Genomic DNA, 22,998 nt, shown 5'->3' with positions numbered 1-22,998 from the left:
GAAATAATTTTTAGGAAAGGAATGACAAAATGTGATTAGAAAATAGTTCAGGGAATTTCAAAAATTTTCCTGGATCTACCAGTGCCAATTGTAGTAGGTTGGAGGTGTGGTATAGTAGTGTATATATATATATATATAGTATATAATAATAAATATATTATTTATCAAATAAATGAAAGACTAATTTAAAAATGAATAACAGTAGATTAGTGATGATATTTTATACATAACACTATGTGCTGGGCATTGTTTTGAACTCTATTTTTATTTTAAATCATTAATTCCTTATATCAGTTATTTGAAAAGATACTGTTACTACTACCATTTCATAGAAAGTGAACCCAAGACACAGTGGTCTAGTTAATTTGTCAAAAGATGAACACAGACTTACTAAGTGATTGAGCTGGGATATCAGCTCAGTCGGTTGATTGCAGAGTCATTCTCTTAATTACTTCATTTGCTAAAATTCATACCAAAAAAGTGACATTAAAGGCATAGACTTTTAAAAATAAGATTTGGGCCAGTAAGTTCCTAAATCCTCATTGCCAGAGGATGAAGGAGTGGGAAAGAATCTGTAACACAGGCTAGGTATAAAAGAAAGACTTGATTTTTTTTTTTTTTTATAATGACACAGATGAATCCTCTTAAGAATAAGATATATTTAAACACAAGATTAAAGATCTTCCTCTCCCCAGAAATATAATATATGCTTAAAAATTAGTATATAATTTTGGTGGTTTACAGATTCTTTCATGGATCCTAGATTAACAATCCCTTGTTTAAGTACATTTTTTAAAAGGAGAGAATGGATCTGTCAAATTGCTGTGATTCTAACTGGTGCTGTGGAACATAGTGTGGAAACTCTTGGTAAAGTGAAAAAAGAACTAGATTGGAAGTGAGGATCTCTTTCTATTTTTAAAGCTCTAAATAACTTGATTTGGTCAAGTCAAATCACTACTAATGGACTTAAATTTTTTTTCACCTGTTAGTGTCGGAAAATGCACTAAATTATTTTTGATATTCCTTCTTACATTAATATTCAGTAATTTTATAATTCTGACATTGGAAAGCTGAAGCAATACAGTAATAAAGAACTAGAAATCATAATAAAAAATAATAATGACCTTCAATATCCTATAGTATTTAAGTGATATCCTACAGTATTTAATTTTACCTTTAAGAGTTGTGGTGGATAACTAATAAAATTAATTTAGATATTTAAGATGCTCTTTCTCTTTTTGTCACTTTGTATTTTAAACTATGTTTTCATTTTTAAACACTAATTTCATTCCACTTTGTTTTTAAAGTTGTTTTGGTATTCTTTGCTATCCCTTGCAGATATGAGCCTTACATGTTTTTTATTTTTTATTTTTTTATTTTTTATTATCTTGGCTAGAAAAAAGGAATTTAGTTTTTGATGTTTCTTTTTTGTTTTCAGTCGGCGAGTCATATTGCTTCTAATCCAAAAGCAAGTGCAAAAACAAAAAAGGACAACATGAAATATGCTAGTTGGGCAGCTAGTCAAATAAACAGAGCTTATCAGGTCAGTACTGATAGTTTTATATTATATAGGTTAGTTAATATATTTCTTAATTGTTTTTGTTTCAGCAAATTAACAAAGCCAAATGTCTGTCATTGAACTTGTATTCCTTTGGGTCTTAATCTAATGTATTTTAACTGTGTAGAACTAACATGTAGGATCACTTATTTTTTTCTTTTTTCAAAAGCAGTCCATTACTATTAGATCCCTTAAATAGCCTTACTATCTGGAAATTTCAGTAGTCAGCATTTGACAAATAAAAAGTGATTCTAAAAATCTAGAAAAGGTAAACAAATTGTGCGGTGTATTTTAGAAACAAATTGTGCAGTGTATTTTAGGTGTGTTATATATTAATTAGAGTATCTCAGGTAATTAAAAGGGAGGAAGAAAAGCCTAAAAGTAAACTAGCCAGACTATATAAAAAAGTTTTTGTACTCTGCTTACGTGTCAGATCTTATCTGAAACTTCTCCACTCATTTCTCAGTTTTTTGAAGCTTGTCGCTGGGAGATTCTTGAGAGACTGCATGTTGATAGAATTGTCTCTCTGTAGTCTTTATATTTGAGGGATAATGTTGGCTTTTTATACAACCTTTGGCTTATATTTACTTAAGTATCTTAAACGTACTGTTTCATTGTGTTTTAGGATAAGATACTGTTGTTAAGAAGTCTTATTCTGCCCTGATTTTCTTTCCCTGAGTGACTTAGACTTTTTGTCTCGATGTCCAAAGGAATTTTTTCTTTATCATTAAAATTCAGTAGTTTTACTACAGTATGTTTTATTGATTGTTATTGGGTCAATTTTCCCAAATATACAATAAACCCATTTAATATGTAAATTTAATCCTCTTTTAATCTGCAAAGAGTTGCTTTTGTGTTAAATATTTTTTGTTAGCCTAAGTTTTTTTCCCACGTCTCTAATTATAAGTTTATTGGATTTCCTTTCTCACCTCTTTACATTGTCATTCATTTTCTTTCAGATCTTTTTTGTTCTTTTCTTTTTTTTCCTTCTGTATTAATTTTTTTATGGAGTTAATCTGTATTCTCTTTTTGTTGTTGCTGTTCTCCTTGTTTAAATCAGATAGTTTTTATTGTGGGGGGGGTTTGGAGTGAGGGCGTCAGAGATAGGATAACTTTCCCAGCTTGTCTTTTTATGGCTTCCATTTTGTTTTAGAGAAGCTAAATATGACCTTTCTGTATGCATGGTCTTTCTCAGAATTAGTCTGGTTCAGAAAGATTTTGTCTTCTGCCTTCTGTTCTACTCTTGGATCTCTGTAGATCTTGAATTTTGAGGTGTTGCTCTCAGCTTGAAATGTTGCATTTTGTTGTTAGTTTTATTTATTTTATTCTGGGATTTGCAGCCTGTGGACACCCCTATCTTCCTCTTATCTACTCCTTTCTCTTATCTGAACCATCTTGCTTTTTTACCCCTAGTGTTTCTGCCCTGTTCGGTTTGGTTTCAGTTTCTGGTGATTATTCTTCACTGTGAGGTTTTTTCCCTCCTGGAAGAGGGTGTTTGCTGAACATATTAGAGATTTTGAGGTTGTAGACTTGTTTAACCTCGTATTTGATTTAGAGCTTTGAGACTGTCCTGGCTTTGCAGGCCATTTGCAGAGTCATCAGTTCATACTATTTTCATTTCTGTGGCTTGTAGAGGACTAGGTTGTACATCCTACCATACATACTCCTATCATACAGTCGTCAATCTTTTGTAGATATTGTCACTGTTGGTGATAAAATCCACATTACAGGGTTTGGGAGGATTACCTCTAGTGTAGTTTTTTTGAAGATGTTCTCTTTAGGCTTGTTTTCTGTTATTTTGTTTTTGGTACTGTTTCTTTTGTTTTTGTGCTCTTGATTGGAGAAGGTTGGGGAGATTAAAAAAATTTAATTTCCACATGATCACATTATTTAAAGTCACTTTAATGTATTTTTATTATATATAATTGAGGATATTAGTTCTGTTGGCATATTGTGAGTCACAATATTTATAAACAGCTAGGCTGTGCTTCTTCAAATACATTTACTTTGAGATAGCATAGATTATAGTAGGGTTCTACACGTAATAGGTCTAGAGTGTGTCTTTATGTGTGTGTGTGTTTTAAAGATAAGACTTAGATAATAAATAAATGTTATAATAAATAATAAAAACTAATGTAATGGTTTACAGGCTACATCCTTGTTTTTTAAGCTATTTTTGAGAAACAATTAGCAGGTCAGAGAGTGCTTTTTTTGACATGGCATGAATATATTTTTAAAATCAGTTTTTATTACAACATGCATAGAAAAAAGAATCCAAGTCATAAATATACATTTTAATGAATTATATGAGGTAAATATACCCAGGTCAAGAAATAGAAACATTACAGTACTCCAGAGCCCTCATAGTTCATCCTCTTAATTTCTGTTTCTGTTAACCTCAAGAGTGTTGATTGATAATCCCATAGTCTTGGCTTATTTTTGATTATGGTATCATAGTATATTCATTTTTGGTTACTCTATTTCATTGTTATGTTTATTTATCCCTCTTTGTGTCCGTAGTTCATTCATTTTCATTGTACTATAGTCTATTGTATGAACATACTACAGTTTAGTCAGTTGTTGATAGGCATTTGGGTTACTTTTGTTTGGGACTATTTTGAACAATACTACATTGAATGTTGCTGTGTAGTCTTTTGGTATAGATGTACTTCTAATGGGTGTATACCTTTGAGTGGAAATACTGGGTCATAATTTGTTTTCCATATTAGTTGTTTATAGTCTCACCAGCCATGTTTGGTAGTTCTTGTAGTTCCACATCTTTATCAATATTTGGTCCTATCAGTTTTTATAATTACAGCCATTCTGGAGTATGTATAGTATCTTGTAGTTTCATTTTGCATCTCCCTGATGACCAGTGAGATTGAACATTTTTTCATATGTTTATTAGCTATTTGGATATATCTTTCATGAAGTCTCTTTTTAATGGGTTTATGACTTTTTATTTTTTCAGTTTTCTGATTATGAGCTTTTTGTTATATGTGCAGTAAATTTCTTTACCTTCTTATTTGCTATTTCTCTCAAATGATATTGATGTATGAAAGTTCTAAAGTGAAATATCATTTATATTCTTTAATGGAATATAAATGAAATATCATTTATATTCTTTAATAATGTTTTGTATTGTTTAAGAGGTCAGTTGCTACTCATAGTCATACAGATAATTTTGTGTGTCTTTAGAGGTTTTTTCCTTCTACTTTTTGTATTTAGATCTACAGCCCATTTGGAATTGATTTCTATGTAGGAAGAGAAATAAGGGTCAGTTTTCCCCTAAGTAGCAATCTAGAGAATTTCTGTCCATTTCTGTATTCTGTCATGGGTCCCATGTGTGGAAGTTAGTATTACCGTGTAGGAGTTAAGAGAAAAATACAAATGCTGGATCCATATTGTCTATGTTCAGAGTTTGACTCTGACACTTATTACTACTACTACTACTACTACTATTATTATTAAGTTTCTTTTTTAAAAAATTTATTTATTTTTATTAACATATAATGTATTATGTGCCCCAGGCTACCTGTCTTTGAATCATCAAGCTTACATAATTCATAGCACTCACCATAGCACATACCCTCCCCAGTGTCCATAACCCAGCCATCCTATCCCTCCGCGCTCCAACCCCCAGCAACCCTCACTTTGTTTCCTTAGGTTAAGAGGCTCTTAGGGTTTGTCTCCCTCTGCGGTCCCATCTTTGTTTCATTTTTCCCTCCCTACCCCCCATGACCACCCGCCCTGCCTCTCAAATTCCTCATATCAGAGAGATCATATTCTGACATTTATTATTTATGTGATTTTGGATAAATTATATACTATCTCTGGGCCTAGCCTTTCATCTGCAAGATGGACACACTAGAAGTTTCTGAGGGATAATTTTCACTAAAGGAATGTCAGATATAAATGTCTGCAGCTATAAATGCAGTTTTTCACTCTCTTCTCAGTTATTTTCTCATGTGAACGATTGATCATCTACCCTCACTTGTTTTCTCTTTTCATTTCAGATTTAAAGGTCTATTCAGTATCTAAATTCAGAGTTTAGTTTTGTTTTCCTTTCTCCCGGTCTCTTCAGTAATACAAGGACAGACAAGTACACCCTTCCCTGCCTTTTGAGATGCACCTTATCACGGGACATGAACCTATCATTTTAGTATTTTAAACCATTGTTCATAGGTCTAAGCCTTGTTCTTTAGTACCCTCCCTGCCATTTACCTCCCTGCTGTTCCTTTTTTTTTTTTTTAAATCTTGCCTTAACTAGATCCATTCTTTTACACTTATTTTATAAAGTCTCAGTGTTCTTTGGAAGGAGCTCTAAGAGTGTCACTGGTACTCTTCAGTATTTGAGTTTTGTATCAGAAACTCCTTAGTCCACAGCGATGTTTTGCACATCTTTACTGAAGATATGATTTGTCTTCTCTTGACTCTATAGGAAAGGATCGAAGAAAGAACTTTTGCCAGTTTCTGTCATTTTAGATACCACTGCAGGAAGACGGCACATCTCTCAGTTGGTCTTGTTAGGTTTCTCTATAGCAACACCAATACTCCTCAGCTAAACCCATCATGCCAAATTTACTTGCCCTTAGGCACCAGTAACAGGTTTTAAATAAAGTTTCTTTGTGCTTTTAAAACTTGTATATTCTGTGCTTTTTCTGTAGAGGCTCTGGGTTCTTTCTGTGAATCAGATTCCATAAATACTTTTATTCGTTACCTTTTGCTAACTTAGTGAGTTAAAATAACAACTTATTTATGTTTGATTCTATAGGTATGCTGTTTGGCTTGGGCTAAGTTGAGTAATTCTGTTCGTCTCAACTGGGCTTATTTATGTTTCTGCAATGGTTATGCTGGTGGTTGATGGCCTTACTTAAATATCTGACTTTGACTGTCAGCTTGGAGTGCTGGGCTTTTGTGTTTCTCATTTGGCAGCCTAGCTTGGACTTAACTCATGTGGTGGTCTCAGAGTTCCAAGAGTAGCAAACAGGCAAGCTCCTTTTTGAGTTTCTGTGTCACATAGAGCTAATTTTCCATTGAGCAAAAGCAAGTCACATGGTCATCCCAGATTCAGGGGATGTAATACTTCACCTTTTAATGGGAAGAGAAATATGTGGTCATTTGGCAATTTATTACACTACTGTAAAGCTCTATAGTTCCACCTCCTGTTTTCATTTATTTTTGCCTTTTTCTCTTTATCTGCTTTATTGAGGGATGATTTATAGACAATAACGTGCACAGGTTTTAAATGCACAGTTGAGTTCTGACAAATATATACTTCTTTCTCACCATCACCCCATTCAAGATATGCAGCATTTTGGTCACTGTAGGAAGTCCCTTCTGCCACTCTGTAGTCAGTCCGTCCTGACATTGCAGACCAGGACTGATATGATTTTTATCACTATAAATTAGTTTTGCCTGTACTAGAATTTTATATAAATGAGATCATAGGTTATGTACTCTTTTGTGCCTGGCTTCTTTCACTCAGTATAATGTTTCTGAAATTCATCCATTCCCTGTTCCAATTTATTTATCCTAGTACTTCGTCCACCCATATTATTTTCCACAAATTATGCAAAGGTAAATTGTAGCCCAATTTCTCCCACTTATCACAGTGGATAAATTATTGATCTTTGAATGTGATAAATAAGTTTTTATTATTTGAGTGTGCTTTCTGGTGAGTTTTCTTTAGGATCCATAGCGAGTTATGAAAGAAGAATTTATTTAAGTAAAATCTAACTGTATGAAAACAAAAATGCAGGATTTGTGATTAATGTGGAAAGTACAACTTTCAGAGATTGACATTTTAGTAATTAGGTAAATCTCTGGGATCTAATTGATAGTTTTATGACTCATGTCTAGGCATATAAACAAGTATAAAGTATATTATAAATACTTCTTATTGTAATGTTTTTCTAAGCATTTGTAAATTAGAGAAAATGAGATTTTAAGAACTGGTTTTTCTTCTTTCTTTCTACTTAATAATGAAACAGAATATGGCTACTACTTGCTCTTCAATTAGGTAATTGGTTTAGCATGTTCAGTATAGGCAGGCAAGTTTGATTAATGCTCATGAAAAACTTTAATGTGAACCTACTCACAATAATTTTCCAGATAAATGCTTCTTTAGTACACTGTTAAATTTGTCCGTGCTAGCAATCCATATGTTATTTATGATTGCAGAGGTGATTCTGTTACTATCCTTTTGGGAAATGGAAAATTAAATCATGATTTGAGGGAAAAATAGGATTCCGGCTTAATCAGTTAAATTGCCGTATAATTCTGGAATAGACAAAATAATTGCATGTCAGACAAAATTTGAAGTGATAGATTTATATTTCCAACTTTCCTTTTATTTGTTCTGACACAAATAAGTTTGGTTTATTCTAAACTGCACTGGTTGTCAGTAGTGTTGACAATCTTAGGTGATTTTTAAAAATTTGCTAATTAAAAAAATTACAGATTATATCTACTACTATTATGTTTAAGAACAAATCAAGAAAAGTACTGTATTTTAAAATTCTGGTTATGACTTCAGCTCTACAGAAAATTTTCATTATTCTGTTTTGCTAATTAAAATATTGGAGTAAATGTCACTATGTGGTATCCTATTTTGCTCAGAACCATCAAAGCTTTTTCTTAGAATTAGACCTTTAAGTATCTGATTAGGACCATTCCTGTTTACTTTGGATAAGCAGTAGTAAAAGAAAGGGCTTTCTGTTCTTGGTAAGTCCTTGTGAAAGTGAATTTACCAGCTGGATAGTAGTAATAACACACCCCACATCCTTTGGTCATCTTGGAAAATTATGAAAAGGCAGAGTTTTAAATGTTGTGTTGTTATTGACTGTATTTTATTATTATGAATTACATATTTAGCATCTGAATTCCTTGAATTAGTAATGTTTTGTGAAGGGTAAAGTGATCTTGATTCTTATGAAAAGCTTTTCTCTTCCCCTGGCATTTCTTCTAGAAATCTCCTTTATTTACTCTATCAAATCAAGAGTCAACCATAGAAGCTAATGGTGTAGGAAGTAGGAGAATCATAATGTTAACCTGTAGCCAGAAAGGTCAGAGGCAGGTTACCAATTCCTGAAGTCTGTTGCTTCTGTGATTTTACCTGTGCTTGATCACTTAATCTTTCTCAACAGGTCATGAGAAGTTTGCCAAATTAAGTTAATTACAAAAGAGAAGGAACACATCATAAATCAGTTGCTAAGTGCTTAAGACAGCATTGGTATTTGCAGGGAAGATCAGTCACTAGAAAATGTATTGAGTGCTTAGATGTTATTTTGAAAATACTATATTTTGCTAATAGCAAAAGTTAATCAATACTTTAACCAGGGCCTTTGGGAATATAGATATTTTCATAATAAACCTTCTCTTAACTGCATAAGGAACAGTTATTTAGTAAATCTATAATATTCAGTCAAACTGATAAATGATGAGAATAGTCAGTCTAATTAGAAAACCCATTTTAAAATCATCATAGGATGTTCAGCAGTGTTTTTCTTACTGATTATGTGCACTATATTTAGTATGCCATGAATTTGGCTTTTAAATATGCAAAGATACCATTTTTAATCCATTGTATTTTGTTTTCAGTATAAAAGCCAATCCCAGCTTGGTTTTATAAAATAAATTACAACTTCATAAATTAGAAATCATATTTCAAAACATGTTTACCTCATTTTAATATGTAGCGTAGAGTTTTATTTGACAGTTCTTTACTGTAGAAACCTATCTTGTCAACTCATAATTACAGAAAAATTTTAAAGATTGTGACTGACTTTAAATTTTAGAGATGTGCAACTTTAAAATATTTAATAGAAATTACATTTACATTTTACTTTAGTTGAAATTGTAAACATTTGTTTAGAAGAAGTATAAATGATTCACATTTCTACAGAAATATAAATTTCACTTATAAATTATGCTTTTTATTTCATAAAAATTTTCTAGTCAAAAGTAGATAGTTTTAAAATCAAATTTATGTTTTTGTAAGTTACCACACTACTTAATGAAAATGTAAACCCCAAATATAGAGCATTGGTAAAAGAAATTCAAGACAATACAAGCAAAATAGAAGAATATTCCATACTCATGGGTTGGGAGAATAGTAATTGTTAAAAGGTGCATGATGCCCCAAAGCAGACTGCAGATTTATTCAGTCCCTATCAACATACCAACAGTATTGTTCACAGAACTAGAACAAATAATCCTAAATTTTTATGGAACCATGAAAGACCCTGAATAGCCAAAGTAATCTTGAAAAACAAACAACAAAAAAAGCTGGAGGTATCACAATTCCAGATTTCAAGTTATATTACAAAGCTTTAGTAATCAAAACAGTATGATACTGGTATAAAAATAGACACGTATATCAGTGGAACAGGATAGAGAGCCCAGAAACAAATCCATGTTTATATGGTTAATTAATCTTTACCAGAAGAGGCAAGAATATGCAATGGGAAAAGACAAACCTTTCAACAAAATGGTGTTGGGAAAACTGGTCAGCCACATGCAAAAGAATGGGATGGGCCCATTTTCTTACACCATACAGAAAAGTAAACTCAAAAAGCATTAAAGACCTGAACGTGAGACCTGAAACCATAAAAATCCTAGAAGAGAGCACAGGCAAAAATTTCTCTGACATTGGCTGTAGCAATATTTTTCTAGATAGGTCTCTGGAGATAAGGGAAATAAAAGCAAAGAATAAAACCCAAGTCCTGTTTTATTGAAGAAAAGATATTTGATTCCATGCTAGTGATAAAATAGATAAAGTTAACTCTCGTTAGCAAAGTGAAGGTAAGATTGTGATTTTGAACTTGCCATGAAATTGAACCTAATTGCATTTTTTTTTTTAAAACAGTTTGCAGGTCGAAGTAAGAAGGAAACCAAATACTCTCTTAAGGCAGTCGAAGACATGTTGGAAACACTGCAGATCACCCAGTCTTAAGGTTTCAAACTCTTACATTTCACAACTGCACAATTGAACTTACTGGCCTATGACTTATTTACTAAATGCCTAGTGCTATTTATATACTAATTTTTTGTTAAGAGGGCAATTGTAAAGAATGTTTATATAAACCTAAAAATGCCTTTTATTCCTAAGCAGGAAGATGGAGAAAGTCCACGGAAGAGAGATTTAATAAGATTCATATTGATTGTACATCATTCTCTTCATATCACACATATATAACTTCTTTTAAACCACAACCTGATGTAGAAATCCCATAAATAAATCATGTGATTTATTAAACTTGCATCTGAAGATTCTAGATTCTTTTTGTTACACTCAAATAGTGATATATTTTTTAGAATTCAGTTTCTAGTCAGTTCTTTTTTGTTTGTGATAAGAAATACATAGCATGCGTTGCTGACAAGGAAAATGTTGGCAGATTATCTCTTTATAGTGTCAAGATTTTTGCTGTGCATTCCAGTAGGCTGTTGTTTTATGTCCTGTAATGTTACTCTGATAAATCTTTCTTAATAATGTTCAGTAATAACTCTGTAAAATTTTTGTGTTGCTATAGGACATAATTGAGATTTTTACTTATAAAAAGCTTTAAGGTTATGTTATAATGCTATAACCTTTATGAAAGTTATTTATTGAACATTTAAGTATTTCACATAAAAGAATATTAAGAGAAAATAGACAATAGGGACTTTAGAGGTTTCAGTGGCTGAGTTATTTTTACTTAGGGAAAATAAGAAAACCTAAACTATCCTTAGGACCAAAATTTTTACAATTCTCATATTTATTACTCCTTAGTAGTAATAAGAACTTCTTTTTCCTTTTTCTCTTTTCATGATAAACAACCACTATACTACCTTCAAGAGTATTTTTCATGTTTCAGTAGAACAGAAAGAACTTTGAGACACTTTGAGAATTTTATTCAGACACAAATTAGTTTTTAAAATAGGCATTTAGTCATTCAGGGCGTGTATTGTTAGTAGTAGTTAGTATGTAAATTACATGTTCTATGTGTCACATACATGTATAATTACTTATATAAATATTAATGTTTAGTTAGTTTACAATAGTAGACAGGAACTCCTGCATATTTACCATTGCTGGATTTAGACAAATAGCATTCATGGAGAACTTGACAGCCTGGAAGTCTCTAGGAAGAAAACTGTTGTCAGTATCGATTATTTAATCTTTTGACTAACTCTGTTAGTTTATTCTCCACATCTGGCCTCATCGTTTTATTTTGCAGTCTTTTTCATTTTTCTGCCATGAGAATTGAGCAGATGTAAAATAACTTTCCCCATATAAAGGTAATTCTTATTAACAAATCTTTGTTATCACAAGATGCACTCTTTTTTGCCAGTGAATTTAGTAACTGCATTTTCAACATAATTAGCTGTCTCAGATTTGTTTGTTATAAAGTGCTCATATATTATTCCACTACTTTCTTACCTCAATCTTCTATCAGTCACTAGGGTAGTGTTTACTTTAGGAATTATATTTGTGTAAGGTAGTGCCTTGTATAATAGTTACCTAAGTTTCACTTTATTTTTCTAATTTTTACCTGCTTGCCAGGAATTTTTTATGAAGTACATTGTTAATGTGTAATTTATAAACTTCAGTGTAAATGTACTGATCATCCTATTGTGGCAGACATTTGTTAACTGCTTTTACCGCCACTTTCCCCTTGTTAACGTTACCTTACATTGTTCAGGTAGGAGCATGCTGTTCATGGAGATAAGGACCTTACCTTACCTCATCCCTAGGTTATATATCACAATTGATCTAAAACAGAGGTGGTTTCATTTCTTATGGTCTTTGAGATGCCAAGGCAGAACTTTTTTCAGTGAAGGAACTATTCTGTATTTGTGCTGTCTGATATGGTAGCCACTAACTAGCTTTTGAGCACTTGAAATATGGCCAGCAGAACTGAGAAATTGAATTTCTAATTTAATTTAATTTTCTTTTTTTAAGATTTTTTAAAAAATTTATTTATTTGACAGAGAGAGATCACAAGTAGGCAGAGAGGCAGGCAGAGAGAGAGGAAGGGAAGCAGGCTCCTTGCTGAGCAGAGAGCCCGATGCGGGGCTCGATCCCAGGACCCCGGGATCATGACCTGAGCCGAAGGCAGAGGGTTAACCCACTGAGCCACCCAGGCACCCCTAATTTAATTTAATTTTAAAAGCTGCATGTGACTCATGGCCACCAAATATCTTAAGTGTGGGCTGTGGCCTATTTAAGGCTAATAAAATGAGCAGAAGACTATTGGGAAAGGTCTTCCTTTCAAATTAAAAAGTCAAAGCTTGGGGCGCCTGGGTGGCTCAGTGGGTTAAGCCACTGCCTTCAGCTCAGGTCATGATCTCAGGGTCCTGGGATCGAGTCCCACATCGGGCTCTCTGCTCAGCAGGGAGCCTGCTTCCCTCTCTCTCTCTGCCTGCCTCTCCGTCTACTTGTGATTTCTGGGCGCCTGGGTGGCTCAGTGGTTGAACCGCTGCCTTCGGCTCAGGTCATGATCTCAGGGTCCTGGGATCGAGTCCCGCGTCGGGCTCTCTGCTCAGCAGGGAGCCTGCTTCCTCCTCTCTCTCTCTCTCTGCCTGCCTCTCTGCCTACTTGTGATTTCTCTCTGTCAAATAAATAAATAAAATCTAAAAAAAAAAAAAGTCAAAGCTTTGTGAAGCGAGGCTTTTTGCCTCTTTCTCCTCCTTCAGCCCATGAGTGTCAGCAACATGCCTAGAGATACAACAGCCATCTTACAACTATGAACACAATAAATAGGAGAACGAAAGCTACTTTTCAGAGATGGCTTTGTAGAAAGATTAGAGAGAGCCTGTGCGCCTGATGGCATCTTGAACACCTGAACCAACATGAGCACTTGCCAACTTCTACACTTACTACATGAGAAAAATAAACTCTTGATTAAGACATTGTTTGGATTTTCTGTTACTTTTGCCATGTATGTTTCTGACTAATATATCCATCAGCTTTTTTTTTTTTTTTTTAGTATGCAAAACGTACTTTGGACATGCTGGAAATGCTGTTTCAGAATATAATGATTTAAAGTTAAGTAGATGAGTACATACAACAAAAAAAGTAGTATCTTTTTGCAACTTAGCATACACTACTTAAGTCCACCTTAACCATAGGATAATATTGACTTGGGAACAGAGGAGGATATAGAAAAGATAGAAATGGAAGGCCTGTGCTTCAGTATGCTGGGAATATTTAATTTTTATTGGTTAATATTTCATATAATCCTTTTTTTCTGATGCCATAATCCATTTATTCTCAAAGTAACTTTATTTTACTTTATTTTATAGAACTGTAGGACTTTAGAAGAGACTTCAAAGATGAATTAGTTATATTCCATTTTAGGATGAGGAATCAAGGTTTTGAGAAATTAAGTTCTTCTGTGACAGAGCAGGACCAGGATGTCAGGTGTTCCCAAGTCAGTGTTCTTTCTAGTATACTCTGAAGCATATGTTTGTTCTGTGATATGTTCTTCCTATTTTAACATGAGAAAAAGAAGACACAGATATATACAAGAGTCATTGCTTGTTAGCAGAGCAAGGGTTAGAATTCAGATTTTCTGATTTGTGAAACAATTAGTGGAATAATAAATTCATTTCTTTTTAAAGTCACAATTTCATTTTGAATTAAACTGAACTTAAACTAACTTTCCCTTTTAAGCTATTACGTCCTGTAGTTATTGTGAGAACTATTTCAGACTATTTAGAACTACTTTGAACCTTTTTCACTTTAAACCTCTGATGTATCCTATCTCCCTTCTCATTCTTTTTTTTTTTTTTTTAAAGATTTTATTTATTTATTTGTCAGAGAGAGAGCGAGCGAGAGCGAGCACAGGCAGACAAAGTGGAAGGCAGAGTCAGAGGGAGAAGCAGGCTCCCCGCGGAGCAAGGAGCCTGATGTGGGACTCCATCCCAGGACGCTGGGATCATGACCTGAGCCGAAGGCAGTTGCTTAACCAACTGAGCCACCCAGGCGTCTCCTCCCTTCTCATTCTTGACAAGTAACTTCTTATTATAGACTGAATTGTGTCCCCCCCAGTATTCATATATTGAAGTCCTAACGCCACTACCTCTGAATGTGATTTTATTTGGAGTTAGAGGCCTTTAAAGTGATAATGAAGGTAAGATTAGGTCATATGAGTGGGCCGTAATCCAGTATGATTAGTATCCTTTTAAGAAAAGATTAGGACACAGACAACAGAGGAAAACCATGGGAAGACAAAGAGAAGATGCCTATCTACAAGCCAAGGAGTGATTCCACAGAAGAAACCAACCCTCCAGACACCTTGATCTTGGACTTCTGGCCTTTAGAACTGTGATGAAATAAATTTGTTTTTTAAGACACCCAGTTCACTGTGTACTTTGTTAAGGCAAAGCAAGCTAATAGAGCTCTCTTACTATTTCACAGAGAAAAACATACCCAGTATCAGACATTTTTGTACCTGATTTCATCAGTTTTTCTCTTACCGTAGAAGTAGCCCTGCCCTTTTTTGAACGATTTCCCATCATCGTCCCCTTCATTTTTATATTTAAGCCTTACTTTAGTTTCATGAATTTGCCATACTGATTTCTACTGTAAAACATCCTTCCTTCTGCAAAATGTCATCTCTTTTCTTCACATTTGTCCTTAAATTATTTCTTTTCTTATCTCTTTGATTTCAACTAAAATCTTCTTATTAACACTCAAAAGTGCTCATTTCATTACCTTTTTAAAAATACCTCCTTTTCATTTTCAGAATCCACTTCTAACTACTGCCCCATTTCTGTTTTGGGGGGGTTGGAGGCGGGTTGTCTTCGTTCTTTTTGTTTTTTGGTTTTTGTTTTTCTTTACATCCTAATTCCTTTAGTTTTCTAAACTTGTATCTATTTTTCTTCTCCCATTCTTTAAATTCCTCCACTGTGGAACCCCCCTCCAACCTCCACCATATTCCTTTGAAATAGTTTAGTTCTATGTCATCAGTCTGATGGATGTTTTCTGTTTGAAGAAACGGTGTTCTGTTTATTTTACGCTGCATTACACATTTCGGATCTGCCAATTCTCCATTTTTATTGCCATCACGACCCTAAAGCAAGCTATCATCTCCTGACTCGTGAATTACAATAGCCAGAAAGCTATATCTCCTGCATCTGCACTTCTTAGTCTATTCTCATTGTAGTTAGAATGTGACTAAACATTATCAATAATCTTTATACCACCCTCTCCCGTTAAAACTCTTCAGTTGTTTCCCTTTGTTGCTCTATAATGGCCTTTAAGGTTCTATGTAGTATCAGAACCAGAAAGGACAATTCAGATTCCCTGTTGTAAACTAGCTTCCTCTACTCTCCCCTCTATTTCCGAATTTAGCCACATTTATTTCCATGGAGTTGTTAATACCTTCTTTTTCTACAAACTTGGCACTTATTCCCTCCATATACAACAAAGCCACCTTTGACTCATTATCTTTCAGAGGTGAGGCCCCCCCTTTTGTTCTCACCTGTATTTTTAAAATTTTACATATTTTTATTAACATATAATGTATTTACCCCAGGGGTACAGGTTTGTGAATTGTCAGGCTTACACACTTCACAGCACTCACCATATCACAAACCCTCCCCAATGCCCATAACCGAACCACCCTCTCCCTCCCCGCTCCCCCAGTCAACCCTGTTTTTTCATGAGATTAAGTCTCTTATGGTTTGTCTCCCTCCCAATCCCATCTTGTTTCATTTTTTCCTTCCCTAACCCCCAGGTCCCCCATGTTGCCTCTCAAATTCCTCATATCAGGGAGATCATATTGATAATTGTCTTTCTCTGATTGACTTATTTCACTCAGCATAATACCCTCTAGTTCCATCCACATTGTTGCAAATGGCAAGATTTCATTTCTTGATGAAATGAAATTGATGGATGCATTGTGTATATATACCACATCTTTATCCATTCATCTGTTGATGGGCATCTAGGTTCTTTCCATAGTTTGGCTATTGGGGACATAGCTTCTATAAACATTTGGGTGCATGCACTCCTTCAGATCACTACGTTTGTATCTTTAGGGTGAATACCCAGTAGTGCAATTGCTGGGCCATAGGATAGCTCTATTTTCAACTTTTTGAGGGACCTCCATACTATTTTCTAGAGTGGCTGTACCAGCTTGCATTCCCACCAACAGTGTAGGAGGCTTCCTCTTTCTCCGCATCCTCGCCAGCATCTGTCATTTCCTAACATGTTAATTTTAGCCATTTTGACTGGTGTGAGATGGTATCTCATTGTGGTTTTGATTTGTATTTCCCTGATGCCAAGTGTTGTGGAATGCATTTTTATACGTCTGTTGGATCTGGATCTGGATGTCTTCTTTGCAAAAATGTCTGCTCATGTCCTCTGCCCATTTCTTGGTTGGATTATTTATTCTTTGGGTGTTGAGATTGGTAAGTTCTTTCTAGTTTTTGGATACTAGCCCTTTTTGTGATATTCATTTGTGAATATCTTCTCCCATTCTGTCAGTTGTCCTTTGGTTTTGTCGACTGTTTCCTTTGCTGTGCAAAAGGACTTGCTGAAATCCTTTTATTGGGACTTGCTGAAGTCCCAGAAGTTCATTTTTGCCCTTGGTTCTCTTGCCTTAGCGATGTTTCTAGGAAGAAGTCGCTGCAGCTGAGGTTGAGGAAGTTGCTGCCTGAATTCTCCTCAAGGGTTTTGATGGATTCATTCCTATCTCCCATTGAGGGCTTTCATCCATTTTGAGTCTTGTGTGTGTGTGTAGTGTAGAGAAATGGTCCAGTTTCATTTTTCTGCGTGTGGCTGTCCAATTTTCCCAACACCATTTGTTAAAGAGACTGTCTTTTTTCCATTGGACATTCTTTCCCGCTTAGTTGAAGATTAGTTGACCATAGAGTTGAGGGTCTATTTCTGGGCTCTCTATTCTGTCCCATTGATCTATGTGTCTGTTTTTGTGCCAATACTGTACTGTCTTGGTGATGACAGCTTTGTAATAGAGCTCGAAGTCTGGAATTGTGATGCCACCAATTTTGATTTTCTTTTCAACATTCTTCTGGCTATTTGGGGTCTTATCTGGTTCCACGTAAATTTTAGGATTATTTTTTTCCATTTCGTTGAAAAAAATTGATGGTATTTTTATAGGGATTGCAGATTGCTTTACGTAGGATAGACATATTCACAATATTCTTCCAACCCATGAGCATGGAATGTTTTTCTATTTCTTTGTGTCTTCCTCAATTTCTTTCATGATCACTTCATAGTTTTCTGAGTATAGATTCTTTGCCTCTTTGGTTAGGTTTATTCCTAGGTATCTTATTGTTTTGGGTGCAATTGTAAATGGGATCAACTCCTTAATTTCTCTTTCTTATGTCTTCTTGTTGGTGTATTGAAATGCAACTAATTTCTGTTCATTGATTTTATATCCTGACACTTTACTGAATTTCTGTACAAGTTGTAGCAGTTTTGGAGTGGAGGCTTTTGGGTTTTCCACATAAAGTCTCATATCATCTGCAAAGAGTGAGAGTTTGACTTGTTCTTTGCCAATTTGGATGCCTTTTATTTCTATTTGTTGTCTGATTGCTGAGGCTAGAACTTCTAGTACTCGATTGAATAGCAGTGGTGACAGTAGACATCCCTGCCATGTTCCTGATCTTAGCGGAAAAGCTCTCAGTTTTACCCCACAGAGAATGATATTCGCCGTGGGTTTTCCATAGATGCCTTTCATGATACTGAGGAATGAACCCTCTATCCCTCCACTGTGAAGAGTTTTGATCAAGAAAGGATGCTGTACTTGGTCAAATGCTTTTTCAGCATCTATTGAGAGTGTCATATGGTTCTTGTTCTTTCTTTTATTAATGTATTGTATCACATTGATTGAGTTGCAGATGTTGAACCAACCTTGCAGCCCAGGAATAAATCCCACTTGTTGTGGTGAATAATCCTTTTAAGGTACTGTTGAATCCTATTGGCTAGTATTTTGGTGAGAATTTTTCCATCTGTGTTCATCAAGGATATTGGTCTATAATTCTCCTTTTTGATGGGGTCTTTGTCTGTTTTGGGATCAAGGTAATTCTGGCCTCATGAAATGAGTCTGGAAGTTTTCCTTCCATTTCTTTCTTTCTTTCTTTCTTCTTTTTTCTTTTTTTTTTTGAACAGTGTCAAGAGAATAGGTATAAATTCTTTAAATGTTTGGTAGAATTCCCCTGGGAAGCCATCTGGCCCGGCCTCTTGTTTTGGGGGGAGTTTTTGATGGCTGCTTCAATCTACTTACTGGTTATGGGTCTGTTCAGGTTTTCTATTTCTTCCTGGTTCAGTTTTGGTAGTTTATGTGTCTCTAGGAATGAATCCATTTCTTCCAGATAATCACATTTGCTGGTGTATAGTTGCTCATAATATGTTTTTATAATTGTTTGGATTTCTTTGGTGTTGGTTGTAATCTCTCCCCTTTAATTCATGATTTTATTAATTTGGGTCCTTTCTCTTTTCTCTTTTTGGTATTCTGGCCAGGGATTTACTGATTTTATAAATTATTTCAAAGAAGCCACTTCTAGTTTTGTTGATTTGTTCTACTGTTCTTTTGGTTTCTATTTCATTGCTTTCTGCTCTGATCTTTATTATTTCTCTTCTTCTGCTGGTTTTAAGCTTTCTTTGCTGGTCTTTCTCCAGCTCCCTTTGGTGTAGCATTAGGTTGTGTACTTGAGACCTTTCTTGTTTCTTGAGAAAGGCTTGTATCGCTATATACTTTCTTCTCAGGACCACCTTTGCTGTGTCCCACAATTTTGAATGGTTGTGTTTTCATTTTCATTTGTTTCTATGAATTTTTTCAATTTTTCTTTAATTTCCTGGTTGACCCATTCATTCTTTATTAGTATGCTCTTTAGCGTCCATGTATTTGAGTTCTTTCCAACTTTCGTCTTGTGATTGAGTTCTAGCTTCAGAGCATTGTGGTCTAGACATATGCAGGGAATGATCCCAGTCTTTTGGTACCGGCTGAGACTTGATTTGTGACCCAGGATGTGATCTGTTCTGGAGAATGTTCCATGTGCCCTAGAGAAGAATGTGTATTCTGTTGCTTTGGGACAGAATGTTCTGAATATATCTATGATGTACATCTGGTCCAGTGTGTCATTTAAGGCCTTATTTCTTTGTTGTTCTTTTGCTTAGATGATCTGTCCCTTTCAGTGAGGGGAGTGTGAAAGTCCTCTACTATTACTGTATTATTGTCGATGTGTTTCTTTGATTTTTGTTATTAATTGGTTTATATAATTGGCTGCTCCCATGTTGGGGGCATAGCTATTTAAAATTGTTAGATCTCGTTGGACAGAGCCTCTAAGTATGATATAGTGTCCTTCCTTATCTCTTTTTATATAGTCTTTGGCTTAACATCTAATTTATCTGAAATAAGGATTGCCACCCCAGCTTTCTTTTGATATCCATTAGCATGGTAAATTGTTTCCCATTCCCTCACATTAAATCTTGAGGTGTCTTTGGGTTTAAAATGAGTTTCTTGTAGACAGCATATAGAAAGGAAGAGAGACAATATACAGCAACAGTCACCTTACAGACAATACAATGGCACTAAAGTCCTACCTTTCAATAGTTATCCTGAATGTAAATGGGCTAAATACTCCAATCAAAAAAACACACGGTATCAAAATGGGTTAAAAAAAAAACCCATCAATCCCATAAATGAAACAAGATGGGATTGATGGGTTTTTTTAACCCATTTTGATACCGTGTGTTTTTTGATTGGGGTATTTAGCCCATTTACATTCAGGATAACTATTGAAAGGTAGGACTTTAGTGCCATTGTATTGTCTGTAAGGTGACTGTTGCTGTATATTGTCTCTCTTCCTTTCTAGTCTGTTAGTTTTAGGCTCTCTTTTTGCTTAGGGACCCCTTTCAGTATTTCATGTAGGGCTGGTTTGATGTTTGCAAATACTTTTAATTTTTGTTTGTCCTGGAAGTTTTTTATCTCTTCTTCTATTTTCAATGACAGCCTAGCTGGATATAGTATTCTTGGCTGCATATTTTTCTCATTTAGTGTTCTGACTACATCAAGCCAGTCCTTTCTGGGCTTCCAGGTCTCTGTGGATATATGTCTGCTGCCAATCTAATATTTCTACCATTGTATGTTACAGACTTCTTGTCCTGAGCTGCTGTCAAGATTTTCTCTTTGTCACTAAGACTTGTAAGTTTTTTACTGTTAGATGATGGAGTATGGACCTTTTTTATTGATTTTGAGGGGGGATTCTCTGTACCTCCTGGATTTTGATGCTTGTTCCCTTTGCCATATTAGGGAAATTCTCTACTATAATTTGCTCCAAGATACCTTCTGCCCCTCTCTCTGTTTCGTCTTGCCAGACGAAACAGAGAGAGGGGCAGAAGTTATATTATTTTATATTACTATATTTTGTATATTATATATACATGTATATATTTTATATTATATTAACAACATTATTTTAATATTGTTTCATCTTATGGTATCACTTATCTCTCGAATTCTCCCCTTGTGGTCCAGTAGTTGTTTGTCTCTCTTTTGCTCAGCTTCTTTGTTCTTTATAATTTGGTTTTCTGTATCCCTAATTCTCTCCTCAGCCTCATTTATCCTAACAGTAAGAGCCTCCATTTTTATTTCCCCTCATTAATAGCTTTTTAAATTTCAATTTGGTTAGATTTTAGTTCTTTTATTTCTCCAGAAAGTGCTTTTATTTCTCCAGACAGGGTTTCTCTACTATTGTAAATGCCTTTTTCGAGCCCAACTAGCACCTTGAGGATTGTTCTTCTGAACTCTAGTTCTGACATATTACCAATATCCATATTGATTAGGTCCCTAGCCGTCGATACTGCCTTTTGTTCTTTTTTTTTTTTTTTTTTTGTGGTTAGTTTTTCCACCTTGTCATTTTATCCAGATAAGAATATATGAATGAGAAAATAAAATACTAAAAGGGTGGTAAAGACCCCCCAAAAGTGCATGCTAACCAAATCAGAAGAGATTGAAAACCCAGGGGGAGAAGAAAGGGAGAAAAAAGAAAAAAACATTGTGTGTGTGTGTGTGTGTGTGTGTGTGTGTGTATAATAGAGCAGAGCCACCCACTTTATTTTGGGTGTATTTTGGTCTCTTAGAAGAAGCTACCAAGTTTTTGAAGAAAGAAAGAAAAGCATATATACATATGAAAATAAGAGTAAACATGATGAAGGGATGGAATATGACTGTAAAGTTGAAAATTTTTAAAAATTCTAAAAAACGAGTTGATGTTAGGTGGAAAAAGAAAAATAGAGGAGGAAATGTGCTCAGGCTGGAGACTAGACTGAAGCCATGTACTAGATTTAGTGAATATTTTGATCCATTAGAAGAAATTGTGTCCCCAAATTTTGTATATGTATACAAATACAATTTTCCTATATATATACAAAACATAAGGTTAAATACAATGAAGGGGTAAAATATGACTGTAAGAATGAAGGCTTAAGAATTTTTTTTAAGAAAGGTATTTTTAAGATAAACTAGTTAAAAAGCATTAAAAGAGGAAAGAGAAAAAAAAGAAAAAAATAATAAAACAAAAAATTAACTTTGCAAGATTAAAGGATCATGAGGGGAAAGCCATGAATTCTGTGCATTGCTTTCCCCTACCTCTGGAGTTCTACTGTTCTCCTTGATCAGTGAGCTTGGTCTTGGCTGGATGTTTTTGCTGATCTTGGGCCAGTGCGGGAGGGGGGTGGGGTTTTGTGCGGGGTCTGTTGTCGTGATTCTCAAATGTCTTTGCCTGAGGCAGAATTGTACCACCCTTGCCAGGGACAGGCTAAGTAATCTAAGTGGATTCGCTGTCAGAACTTTTGTTCCCTGAACTCTTTCCATACCGCTTTGGAGGACAGGAATGAAAATGGCAGCCTCTCAATCTCTGGTCTGGAGGAGCTGAGAACTCAGGGCCCCACTCTTCAGTGTGCCCTTAGAGATAAGCAGTCCATCCCTCCTGTCTACATGGTCTCTAGCCACACTCTGAGCTCTCCCGAGCTGTGACCAAGTGTTGCTAACTCTGGCACTCCGCCCCGTTTGGAGTCTCCAAACCCAGCAGATTCCTGCAGCGCTGCTTCTCCTGGAGGAGAAAGGTGAGTCTTCCTGGATATGCCACTTGTGGGTTCCCTGCTTGAATAACAGTGGCCTGGCTGTGCCCTGAATCACCGTTTAAGGTAACCCCAATCTGAAAGTGCACTCTTCGTCTCTGTCTGCAGCCAGCTTCTCTGTTCTGATACCTGGCAGCTCTGGCACACAGACACCCCAATCTTTCTGTGACCCTGTAGATCCCGATGCCACACTGTCCCTATGAGAGCTCTACCCCCAGCTTAGCCTCTGGAGCAATGTCCCTCAGCAATGTTCTAAAAGTTCTGAATTTTGCCCCACTGCTCTGCTGCTTTCCAGGAACCGGCCTTCCCCACCAGGGTCTATCTTCCCATCACTTCAGATTCA

At 35.2% G+C, this 22,998-nt stretch overlaps 1 protein-coding gene across 2 annotated transcripts in view; it reads left to right on the top strand.

Annotated features, from left to right (window-relative positions):
• The window catches only part of EMC2 (ER membrane protein complex subunit 2), a 46,721-nt gene extending 31,822 nt beyond the window's left edge, over nucleotides 1–14,899 (top strand). Inside the window, exons 10-12 of one of the 2 annotated variants that reach the window (XM_059165775.1) lie at nucleotides 1,439–1,543; nucleotides 10,428–10,515; nucleotides 13,531–14,899. In XM_059165775.1, coding sequence (XP_059021758.1) covers nucleotides 1,439–1,543; nucleotides 10,428–10,514 — 192 coding nt within the window. In that variant the 3' untranslated portion in view covers nucleotide 10,515; nucleotides 13,531–14,899. Of the gene's footprint in view, nucleotides 1–1,438; nucleotides 1,544–10,427; nucleotides 10,516–10,670; nucleotides 10,824–13,530 lie in introns of those variants that run through there. The other variant, XM_059165774.1, reaches the window with a different exon arrangement.
• Nucleotides 14,900–22,998: the final 8,099 nt, after the last annotated feature.

Source organism: Mustela lutreola, chromosome 3 (assembly GCF_030435805.1).
Source record: "Mustela lutreola isolate mMusLut2 chromosome 3, mMusLut2.pri, whole genome shotgun sequence".
NCBI classification, from domain to species: domain Eukaryota; kingdom Metazoa; phylum Chordata; class Mammalia; order Carnivora; family Mustelidae; genus Mustela; species Mustela lutreola.
Note: the sequence above shows the minus strand (reverse complement) of the source record. Positions and strands in the feature narration are given on the sequence as shown.